The 12383-nt window shown below is 37.7% G+C and overlaps 1 protein-coding gene across 3 annotated transcripts; it reads left to right on the top strand.

Moving 5' to 3' along the window:
- Positions 1-2123: 2123 nt before the first annotated feature.
- GALM (galactose mutarotase) lies at positions 2124-11724 on the top strand. Of its 3 annotated transcripts, none has more exons than XM_053459464.1 (8): positions 2124-2196; positions 3687-3894; positions 5149-5303; positions 5661-5867; positions 6700-6781; positions 9071-9212; positions 10865-11039; positions 11367-11724. In XM_053459464.1, the coding sequence occupies exons 2-8, from the start codon at positions 3705-3707 to the stop codon at positions 11436-11438; spliced, it is 1023 nt and encodes a 340-aa protein (XP_053315439.1). In that variant the 5' UTR covers positions 2124-2196; positions 3687-3704; the 3' UTR covers positions 11439-11724. The 3 variants fall into 3 exon arrangements, with proteins under 3 accessions (XP_053315439.1, XP_053315438.1, XP_053315440.1); XM_053459463.1 differs by lacking the exon at positions 2124-2196 and adding an exon at positions 2215-2312; XM_053459465.1 differs by lacking the exon at positions 2124-2196 and adding an exon at positions 2426-2472.
- The last annotated feature ends 659 nt before the right edge of the window (positions 11725-12383 follow it).

Genomic DNA, 12383 nt, shown 5'->3' with positions numbered 1-12383 from the left:
ATTTGCTGGCCAAAAGATCAAAGGAGTGCTGGATCTTCTTCGTCCCACTCTGATAAGAGGAACCACTTGAAGTCTTTAGGAGACGTAGTAGCCATAAGGCCCATCTACCTACCCCACCAAATAAGCCAAGTTTCCCCTGTGGTATTTTCAGTACATGCAAATAATAAACTCAGTAAAGACATAAAACCCCATATGTACACAAAACCAAAATGTGCATTGGACCAAAGAAAGATACCATTCTGGCCCCAACTTTCTCATATCTGTGCTTTGCTATCAGGGCTATTTTAAAGGAATACCCCAACCCTATTTCCATGTTTTATGCTTCTTCCATGTTGTACTCGCTCAATGTAACTTCCATTCTAGTCAATGGGAATAGCACCAGCCAATCTCATGTATGTTATCTAAGAAACATGAGATGTACATGAAAACATACACGCAATTAGCTGATATTTCAATTAGTTCACTGCAAGTGCTACAGAGCATAGCATGCTAATGCTTCCTAGTGTTGGCAGATGCAGACAAGGGAGGAGGAAAAGGAGAGAGGCTTCATATATTGTAACCCCAATTACCAATGTATACTCCAATTTGCATTGGAGTCCATGAGAAGTGGCGTCCAAGATAAATTGAAAGTAAAAATACAATGTGTAGGATAAGACCTTCACTTTCAGATATAAATCTAAATAATAATGAATAATAATAAGAAGAAGAATTGAATAATAAGAAAAGTTGAGCATAAATAGTCAGTTTTGCACAAAAGTCTGTGACATTGTACATACCTCACATTACAGAAGCCATTGGTGCCAGCATCAAAGGGCCCATATTTGTACCAAGGATTTATAGAGGGCCTTATATCACCTTTTTTTCAGGGGCCTATGTAAGGCTTTTGGGGGAAGGAATTAGTGCATCTCATCGAGGGCCACATTTGTTGGAAGGTAAATGATGTAGAGCTAATAGATAGCTAGTGCCATTCTTACCATACCATGCTCATTGTCACCCAGCTTGAGCCTATCCTCTTGCCACCACAACGTGTATCTATCTTGCATCTAAGGGTTTTATTAAACCTGTACAAATCTAAATGGTAGTTCAAGAGAAGAACACAGAAAGTTTGAATGATGGGAAAATGCGAATGATCTCAGAAATTTTACAGGAACGGGTGAAGTTCAAACGAGAAGTTTAAACATTTACCTTGTGCTTTGGTGAGTTAAGAGAATCACTTAGGAAAAACAATGTATACATATGATGAACAGGAAACATGAACTGAAATATGAAACAAGGATGTTCTACTTGTTGCACAGGCAGTCTGTGTCCAAAAAGTAAACAAAAATAAATTGAGTTCCCATTCTTGTTTCTATGTAACCATATTTTTATCACCTATACACATCTCTTTCTTGAGATTTCCATTTCATAAAGATTTAACATTTTCAAACTTATGATTAGTGGTGTATATTGTGTGAGCAGGGGCGTAACTAGCAACCACAGGGCCCTGGTGCGAAAATTCCCCCCGGACGAACCAACTTTAGCAGCTGGTCAGTGCCATCATTGCCCCAAACAAGTTGTCTGTGCCTTCTTTGCCCCTTGCCTCCCTTCCAACATCCACTTTGGCACTCATATGTAAGCACACTTACGCAAATTACACACTCTCAGACTCACTAACACACATGTACACATTAATTCTAACACACACTCCATTTCACCCCACTTTAGACAGTTGAATTTTGTCCGTGAGATTAAAAAAAAATACCACCTAAGACCCTGCTCCCGCAACCCGGAGGATTCGGGTCTTGACCCAGGGAACCGGAGAAGCAGTGCTTCACCTGGCAATCTCGTAAGTTTGTGTATGTGTAACTATGTGTGTGTGTGTGCTAGTACACATGTTCATTACAAGGATGGGGCAAGGGGCTGGGGTCCACTTGGCTCTACCTGCCTTCCTGGGGCCAGAATGTGCCAGTACGCCCATACTGGGTAACATAATAGTATTTTTTTTTAAAAAAAAATGTATTTCTCAGCTTATTTGTGTTCTTAGATCTTTCTCCTTGATAAGTTCTTCTCCTACGTTCACATTTTGCACTTTTAGAAAACATTGATAAATAAAGCTTTGGCTTTCAAAACTCCTTAGGGGGTGTGTCCACTTGAACTGGATGTATTCATTCAGGAAGGAGACATAAACTGCTTAACACTATAGCTTTTCATGATCTGGTAAGTACCCTGCATACTAACAGCCTGGGGGTGAGTGTTGTCTTAATGCTGATTTCCCACTCGCTCAGGCTGTAGGGCAGAAGGCTTCTTAGTAGATTAGTCTGCAGCACTGACTGGTAAGCCTGGGAGACAAGGTATCAAGGGTACAAAGGTTTATGTAGTTTATAATATATAAATAATATGTATAACTGTATGATATGCTTGTGTTTTTTCCAGAAAAAAAAATCAAATTTGATAATAAAGTAACATGGAATGTATATAAATTGCACTTGGCAGGTAGGTAGCAAAATAGTAATTCTAAACTTAAAAGTAGTAGCGTGTTAGTTAAAGTGGCATTTCAGCCATCAAATGCACCATAATGCATATCAGAGCTGCTTTGACTGTTTTGCAAATGCATGGAAGCTTCTGCATATAATATACCATTTATATATATATATATATATATATATATATATACCGTAGCTGCTTGAATATAAGACAAGTTTTTTTCAGAGCAAAGGTCATCTTATAATTGGACCTCAAATAGAAGTCTGACTATAAAAGATCCAGATCCGCCGCAGAGCTGGAGGGGTCCGGGATTCTCCTCTCTGGCAACCTCCACTGCTGCCGGCACTTCCTCTGGGTTTTCTATGACGGAGCGCCGGCGTGACATGATCTACCAGTGCTCTGTCATAGAAGCCCCAGTGGAAGTGCTGGGCAGAAGCGGAGGTTGTATACGCGCATCATGCAGACGTTCACAGCTGCCCCAGGGAGTCTGAAGCATGGGGGACATGTCGGGGGGGCAGAGTGGCATATAGGGGGTATAAGGCATATCTGGGGGCAGGTTGGCAAATAGAAAATAAATAGGAAATAAAAACAAAAAATGCATTTATTAAATTTGAAAAGAAAGTTTACATGTGAATTAATATTTACTAGTAAAACTTCCTATAGGCTAGTCTTATATTCAGGCTTTTTTCCCTACATTAACATTCAAATTTTGGAGGGTCATCTTATAATTGAGCAAATATGGTGTGTATATATATATATATATATATATTTATTTTAATTTGTGAAGAAAGCATATTAAAATACCAAGGGTGCATTCAAATCCATTCTTTTGAGGGGCAGTCAGAGACCTTAAACTGTTTTATTAATTTGCTCTTGTTCTCCTAAACTGCCCTTGTCTTTCTATGATAAATCCCGTTTAGTTCTGTACTAAGGAAGCAGAGCATTATAACACTGTAATTTTCTATATATAGCACGATGGAAGTTGCATAAATTGATGTTCCTTTTCAAGTCACATGTTGCTGTCAGTAAAAGTGCAAAGGTACATGACTGCTTGTAAGGAAAATGAAAGGCTTAGAGTTAACGGTTCAACTCATTGAATTGTTGGAGGCATATAAACTCCAATCGAATAATGAGAAGTCTGCGTTGTATCATGCTTGAATTTTGTTATCTTGTTAGATACTGGGAATATTGTCAATCTCTTCATACTGTTCTGTTTGTCGTAGTGATCGATTTCCAGTGCCATGACATCGGTGAGCAGAGATGTGTTTGGGATTCTGCCAGGTGGTGGAGGCACAGTGGAGCGGTTCCATCTTGAGTCGGAGCATTTAAAGGCAGACATAATTTCCTATGGATGCATAATAACTCGCTTGGAAACGAAAGACAAGCACGGGAACTTCACAGATATTGTTCTTGGGTTTGATGACCTAGAAGGTGGGTTACTCCATTTTATGATAATTTAATAAAAAGTGAGTAAAAGCACTCATTGTTTTAGATCAACTGAACCCAACAGCAATTCATAATAACAGATAATACCCAAAATATTAACGTGCTGCAAATTCAAAATTTTCAAAAAGGAAATATGTATAACTCAGGAAACACATTCTTTAAACAAAATCTAACAGATTATATGAAAGAGATAAATCGACTCATGTTTAGCTGTTTTGTAAATGTGACAATTCCTGTGTTAGCGTGGGAGGCATATCGCTGAAAACTCATCATAGAGCCAACTGTCCGCAAACCACGGGGAAAACACCGCGGTGAATCATATGTCTGCTTGGTTATAGGTCCCAGATAAAATATTAAAATTTTGGCTCTTTGGTTAATCTTTACAAAAAATAGTGTGATGGTTTTGTTTCTTTATTTACACAATTTACATCACTAAATCTGAAGCATTATTGCTTAATAACACTTCAGAAATTATGTCCATCTTAAATAGTGTAGACTATTCCTATGGCTCCTTTAATGCAGATGATAGTTCTTTCAACCCAAGCTATCAGTAATGTGACAATATGCTGTATAGAAGCTGCTACTTAGGGGAAATTATTAAATGCCATCATACACACTTTGTTTGGCTGAACATATCCCCTTGCACGTGATCTACTTTCTGCCAATCATCCCAAGTGTTGGCTCGGCGAGCATTGCGGGCAGGGGAGTATTCAGACTCCCATGGAAAGCGCTCCTATTGATTTGAATGGGAGCGCTTTCCTGCCACTGAATGGTTTCATGAAAACAATCACAAATTACTTTAATGTGTGTACTATTTTAGTGGGGCTGTCGGGGACAGTAAACTGTTACTTTAGAGGTGAAGTCACACCATTTTCTTTATCATAAGTCTCAGATTAAAGATATGCTTTGGCAAATATTGTGCTGTTTTCTTTTTTTAAAACAGTTCTAGCTTTTACACAATATTAATATTTTCAGGGCAGCTGCATATTTGCCATTTGTATGTATAGATTTTATATTGTGATATTATTAAGCATATCGATCAGTGTTCATTTTCTGATTACATGTCAGAACAATCCTAATATTCGGGCAGGACTTTCGCCGACTCCTCGTAGATATGTTATTAGATGTTGATAGCTCATGGTGCTGAGGAATATGATGGTGCTATGTAAACGCATTAACAATATTATAATTGATATGTGTTTTTGACAAGCTTATCCAAATAACTGTGTTGATTGCTAGGTTACGTGAACAAACATCCCTATTTTGGAGCAGTTATTGGACGTGTGGCAAACAGGATTGCCAACGGTAAGTTTACAGTGGATGGAAAAGACTATGAGTTAGCGATCAACAATGGACCAAACAGCATTCATGGAGGGATCAAAGGGTTTGATAAGGTAAATTGAACCATTATTTTCGAAACTGAGACGCACAGGATAGTTTTCAGTCCACTGGCAATATGAACTAAACCCATAGAAAAGGTTGGCTTTTCAAATAGTTGCTTGGCTACAATTCTGTGGAATATAGATGGGGACTGAGCAAAATATCTGAATTCTCTTATTTTTATGTTTTTATCTTAGTTATTGAGCTATGGATGTGACTTAAATATTGCGCAATAACCTACAATGGTGCATCTACACCAGCCAACATTTTTTTAACTACACTATAATACTGTATACCACATTATATAATTCATGTTTTCTAGTGACAATTTGTGTGCAAGCTACATTTCACTGTGTAAAATCATGTTTTAGGTACTCTGGACCCCAGAAATGGTAGAAAATGGCGTCTGTTTCTTTCATACAAGTGCAGACGGTGATGAAGGATACCCTGGAGAATTAAAAGTCTGGGTGACATATACCGTTGATGGCAGTAAACTAACTGTGAATTATAGAGCTCAAAGCACCAAGGTTACGCCGATTAACCTTACAAACCACTCCTATTTTAATTTGGCTGGACAGGTAATACAAGCTGGTCACTAAACAAATATGATTCCATAGCTAGCAGTTTTTTTTAACCCACATATAAAATAATATATTCCATCATATTAAGACTAGGCATGTGGGTGGTGATAAGAGAAAACATTTCATCTCTACCTCTTAACTGTATCTCTACCTAAAAGTGTTGTCTGCATGCATTTGGTGGTTAGTTTTGTGTGCGTGGAGAATAGTGCTGTGTCTGGTGGTGGGTGAGGGGCTGCAGGATGGTGGTGTGTGTGTGTGGTGTGAGGGAGAATCAAAAAAAGGAAGGGGGAAAGGAAAGGATATTTAAGTGACAAGAACATACATTAGTATGTTTTAAATGACTATTGGAGACTTCAGTACAACATAAGTTCTCCTGGGAAGGATGACATTTCAATGCATTATACAGTGCCAAACAACTCTTCTGGCAGGGATATCTGGCTGGGGATAACCTTCAATAATGCATAGTGAAGTAGGAGATGGAACATTTCACCAGGGGTCGGGGGGCCTGATTTCAGGGAATAGCGCAACCACAGCAAGATGACTCATTATTACTTTTCATCAAAATACGGTACATTTGGTAGATGACAGCCACCTATCAGCATGCACCTAATCTAGTAACTATCAGATATTGATATACTGGTATTGAAAATGAAAGTAGAACATTTAGGTTATACATTTTTCATATTTAACATTTCTGTAGCTTTGTGAAATTTCCATTCAGAGAGCTGCTTATACACAAATACAACATTACCTAGCTTGTGGCATAGAAGTATAACAGACTTTTCCCCTAATCAGCTATTTTGGTATTAATTGTTATTATCTCATTAAGGGCTCAAGCGATATATATGGCCATGAAGTCTCCATAGATGCAGACCATTATCTGCCAGTAGATGACACTATGATACCAACAGGTAATTGTGTTTCGGCAACATATGTGCAACTACTGTCTTTGTAACTTATGGTAATTTGCCATATAAGTTAATATCAGTAATACTTTTCTTTTACTCCCCATTGTTTAAGAATATGTAGTATAGTAACTCTGTGGTTCCATCTCAATGATCTCACTATAAATGTCCAACCCCAGTGAGCTTATTCTGCAAGATGGCCTGATATGACATTGCATGGAGTAGTTTTTCAGGGGAAATATTCTACCCCCACAGAAGAGGGCTTGTGGGGAAAATATCTTTAGTTATAATAACACAGTTCCCAGAGTTAATTTTCGGAACATAATAGGGGTATGACCATTCTAGAAGGTGCCTTGCATTAACACCAATTTGAAGTTACCTTTTACAGTATACTTATGGAAACATTGCTTTTTTTCAGAAAATTGTTAACACACTAAATTGATAATCTTAAAAATTACCACAGCTGTTCTTGCATGCACAGTCTTTGTTATAGTTATAGTTTGTTATAAAGGAAGCTAGTATGAAGCGTAAGGCTTCCTCACCTCTGCTATAGAGATTAGAGATAAGGAGAGACGCTATACCACATGATTAAATCTGCTTCCCTTTGTAACCTTTTGTCGTACACCACTGCAGGTGTTGGCAACATTTTTATTTCCAGAAAACGTGTGCCTGCTTTATAATAAACTTCATGCGTTATAAAAAAAATTGCGACCAGTGTTCAAAAATATAACTTTGAATGGTATAGGCATAAGGTTATCCCGAATGTAAGACAAGAAAATGACGGAATAAGGCTTACAGTTTTAGGCAGGTAGTTAAATGTGGGCAGACTGGAAGACTCTTATCTTCCACTAAATTATTTTTAATTATTGTTGTTAATTTCCTTTCTGAAAGATCATCAGTGTGTATAAACTAAGCAACAATTTTAAACACATATTCATAGGGACCAAATAGTATTCATAAGCACCCTGGCAGTATTACTTCATTACAAGGTGGAATTTGTACAGCTCCGTTCTGTTACCTCAGATGTATGTGTGTGAGGTGTATGAAATACCAACTCTCACATAGAGTGCAATGCAAGAAATGCAGCCTTACGATCAGCAGTGAGTTTTGAATTAAGTGCGGTGAATTAAGACCACAAAGTGCTATATTTAGGTATGTGAAAGGAGCCATTGGGCACTTGCCCATAGGACATTTGTCCAGTCAAAACCTGAATGGAGGCCTTCATTCAAGTAACACCATTGTAGTTAGTTAGTTAGATTTGCTTTAGTGGAAGCAAGTATGCTAAATATTTATTAAATTAGTGTTTAACAGTAAATGCATTTTCCAAATTTGTTTAGGTGTCACTATATTACCAGGCCACTTCAGAAATTGAGCTTGCCTGAGGAGACTAAAGTTACCTGCCCTCCCCGGTAATCATAGGGTCCTGAGTGTATGTGCAGGACAATCCTTTGTATAGGGCAAAATGAGAGGTTTACTCGGGCCCTGCGTTTAGAAGGGCCCATCGTTCCCATCATTCCTGCTGTCCCGGGCACCACAGTAACTGTATATTTATATATAGTGTTAGAGTGAGTGTGTGTGTAAGCGTATGGTGTTAGAGTGTGTGTTACTGTATGGTGCAAGAGTGTGTGTGAGTGTTCACTGTTGGTGTGTTACTGTATGGCGTGTTTTAGGGTGTATGTATGTAAGTGTTTGGTATAAGCATGAGTATGTGTGTTTTTGTTTGTGTCAGCAAAAGGCTGAGCTGGCCCTATATAACGGTGTAAATAATGGTGAAGAAATCACACTGATTTAAGAATGCAATTTATAGGGCCAGGCAAGATTTTTCTGCAGCAGAAGCTCACTTGGGTTGGCCCGTCATACTTAAGTCAAAGAGCTAAAGCAAAATTCTCCTGCATAGTCTCCCATCTACTCTCCCTTTAGTGAAGAACAGACATGGAGGAGATGTAATAAAGTATAGGAGGGAAATTTATTTCAAAGGAGGGGAAACACTAGAACAAGAGTTCATGATCTAAAACTAAGCATATTTCTTCAGGCATTAAATTTCGTATTATTTTCAGTAGTGTGGTGTAGCGTTGAAGAAAAAGAATATTTGTTTCTTTCCACTCCATTAAACTTTAACATTAAAGTTAAGGTCCAGACCTGATTACAGGTGGCAGCCCATTGTTTTAAAAACCATACTTTTACCCCCTTTAGGGACAAGGAGACATATCAGTCTACATGGACCTCGATGAAGCCTCAGGTGGATGCACTTAGCTACAGTTTTTGACAATTCTTGCTTCTTCATATCTCTTATAGGAGAGGTTGCATCAGTTGTTGGAACGTGCTTTGATTTGAGGAAGCCAGTTATGCTTGAAAGTCGTATCGAGAAGTTTCAGATAAATGGGTTTGACCACAACTTTTGCTTGCGTGTGGAAAAGGAACCACAGCATTGTGCAAGGTTTGTCATAACCCATCACCTTATTGTCATGTTTAGAAGGGATGTATACAGGTATATAGATAGTAAAATATATACGATTTTTTAAAGAGAATGTAGATACTATGGTTAAAATGATTGTGTTTGTAGAGTTCCTTATACGTACATTTGTGTCTAGGTCAGTGTATAAGTTAAATTACTATACTTGCTCGATTATAAGACGGCTCCCCAAAATTTGAATATTAATTTAGGAAAAAAGTCTGAATATAAGGAAAAAAAGTTTTACTAGTAAATATTAATATTAATGTAAACTATTTTTTCATATTTAATAAAGACTATGATTGAGAAAAAAAATTGTTTTTATTTCATTTTATTTGCCAACCTGCCCCCAGTTATGCACATCTGCCCCCCAGGTATACCTTATACCCCTATTTGCCAGTATGCCTCCCTGGTATGCCTTTTAACCCCCTATTCGCCACTCTGCCCCCTAGATATTCCTTATACATACATAAGGCGACCTCGAATATAAGACGATATTTGCTCTGAAAAAAACCTTGTCTTATAATCGAGTGTGTATATATATATATATATATATATATATATATATATATATATATATATCAACCTCTCGCTCTTCCTCATGCTACCATAAGAGTTAAATCATGTATTCAAAAATCTCATTGGCCTATGAGAAACGCAGCACTATTAGAAGCCTAAGGCTTGGTTTCCATTGAGGTTTTTTTTGCTAAAAACGCCTATAAAAACGCCAATAGCGCCACCTGGCGTTTTTTTGTGAAAAACGCATGCAGCCAGATGTTAGCTGTAATTCAATAGGAAATCGCAAAATGCCATTTCCACTTGGCGTTTTTCTGTTTGGCGTTTTTTCAGTCCTCTTTGGCGTTTTTCTGCTTTTTTGGGCTCTGTGGCAGTTTTTCAAAACTGCAGCATGTTGACACTCTGGCGTTTTTTGCAAGAAATCTTGGCTTTTTTTCTCCAATAGAAGTCTATGGGAGAGAAAAAACGCCATGAAAAAGCCATGTGGGTTTATTGCCTTGGCGTTTTTTTTGGCGTTTTTTCCACAGTTACAATGCAGAGGATGGACCCAGTATCTGTGTGTCCTACGAGAAATAGGCTGAAAACAAACAGTTTCACACAAAACAAAGTCCTGGACTGGTTCATATTGAATTTTACACCATTTGGAACAAACATGCCATTACAAACAAACATACGCGACTGGATCCTGCGTGCCAAAAGCAACAGCAAACAATTTGCACCATCATTTGGGGCCAATCTTCCCAGAGGAGCAGACATTCGAAATAAAGCATGCCTTACAAACCACAGAAAAGAGACAAAAGGGTCTACCAAGTAAATGACATCAGGAGAGGGCAGATACTTGCCATTTATCCTAATCCCTTTTAGCTGGGTGAAACTTCTAACTTGTAAAGGCTGGAAAAACTGCCTAAGGTCAAAAAAAGCAATTTCCACAGAAAGGCTAAAACGCCAGAAAAAACTGCAGAAAAAACGCCAAAATGCAGGTAAATGCAGTGGCAGTTTTCTTGGCAGTTTTCCTGGCGTTTTTCATCAAGAAAAAAACGCCGGACAAAAACCCAAGTGGAAACCTAGCCTAAGCGTGGTTTACCTTAATATATAATAAAGTCACTGTTTTTTGTTTGCAGGGTCCACCATCCATCTAGTGGCCGGGTGCTTAGTGTGAGCACAACTCAACCTGGGGTCCAATTCTATACAGCTAATTTCTTAGATGGATCTCTGAAGGGTAAAGGGGGTGCTGTGTACCAAAAACATTCTGCATTCTGTCTGGAAACACAAGCTTGGCCAGATGCTGTGAATAAGGTACAGATCATCATTTGCACTTGAATTACACATTTCTTATAAATGTCACAGTTTTAACTATATGTCCACGAAATTCCATTTTTTTCAACATGATCCAAGCAGACTCTCTGAAAGTTACTTTGCAGTTTCTATTCAGATCTATTTTTTGACAATTGTAATAATATTGTTTCTTGCAAAATACAATGTTACTTCTTACATTAGCTAGATTTCTTTTTTTCTGCATAGAGACAACCAAATTATTTTCTAAATTATATAAATGAGTTTCACTGCCTTTTTATGCAACAAAATGAATGTTATTTTAGTGTGATGTATCTTTCTCATTTCTAGCCACAGTTCCCAAGTGCACTTCTATACCCTGGAGAGGAGTATAACCACACAACTTGGTTTGAATTTGCATAATAGAATACTTCAAGAAGTATTTACACATTCACACACAACGACATCTGGAGGAAACAAGGACCTTTATAGGCAGAGAAATGAATGAAGGAGCTAGTGGATTAAGATGCAGTAATATAATCATTGAAGATTACTACTGTGTCCTCTTATAAAGTGATTATTAATTTTTAGATGCAAATATGGAAATACCAAGATACACTGTAATTTGTTTAAGGGTGTTTGTATTGTTGCTTAAAATTATATTGTATTGAAAAATTGTAATAAACAATATTAATTAACTAATGTTAAAGGCTTTGTGTCTCTCTGTTTTTATGTTCACACGGTACATTGCATTGGAACAAGTTGTGAAAGGAGGCTTAAGGAACCTAAGGAGAGAGAAGGGAGCATTAGCAGGTCCTATGTCTTAGATCAGAGGTGTTAGACACCAGGTGTCCACTACAAGCAAACAAGGACTTCTATAGATGCTTTCTAGACCACTGGTGACTCTTACAGGGATGAGAGCGCCATCTAGTGGCAAATCAAGTAGCACCCAATGGATTTCTAGTTTCTCTAAAAGTAAAAAAGGTAGCCTGACCATGTACTGTGGGCTCAGTACTGCTGATAATCTCCTCTTGTTGATATGGTCACATAGATAAAAAAAAAGACCACACTTGGTGTAGACCTAAAGACTTAATGCTTCATCCTCCATAATGGAGATATTTGTTGCTCTTTTAGTTTTTCTCCTTTTCTCTTAAAAATAAACTTATGGAAACTCTTTGGGTTGTAATTTACAGTCAGGATATTGATTTATCAAACCAATTATCTGTGATTTTTTTATTAGTATTATTGTACTTTTCCTTTTTTGATTTCACAAGTAAATAATTTAAAAAATGCACTGTTCCCCTGAGATCTCCTTTGATCCACAGTGATCTCTCTTATCATAGGGAAACCCTACACAGCAATTAGGGG

Source organism: Spea bombifrons, chromosome 3, assembly GCF_027358695.1.
Source record: "Spea bombifrons isolate aSpeBom1 chromosome 3, aSpeBom1.2.pri, whole genome shotgun sequence".
In the NCBI taxonomy this organism is placed as follows: domain Eukaryota; kingdom Metazoa; phylum Chordata; class Amphibia; order Anura; family Pelobatidae; genus Spea; species Spea bombifrons.
This window is presented reverse-complemented; position numbering and strand designations above follow the sequence as displayed.

Excerpts from the sequence above, each read along its gene's own strand:
- GALM (XM_053459464.1), top strand. The coding sequence starts at position 3,705 with ATGACATCGGTGAGCAGAGATGTGTTTGGGATTCTGCCAGGTGGTGGA. Across the intron at positions 3,895-5,148 it reads TGGGTTTGATGACCTAGAAG|GTTACGTGAACAAACATCCC; the intron begins GTGGGTTACTCC and ends GTTGATTGCTAG. Across the intron at positions 5,868-6,699 it reads ATTTTAATTTGGCTGGACAG|GGCTCAAGCGATATATATGG; the intron begins GTAATACAAGCT and ends TATCTCATTAAG.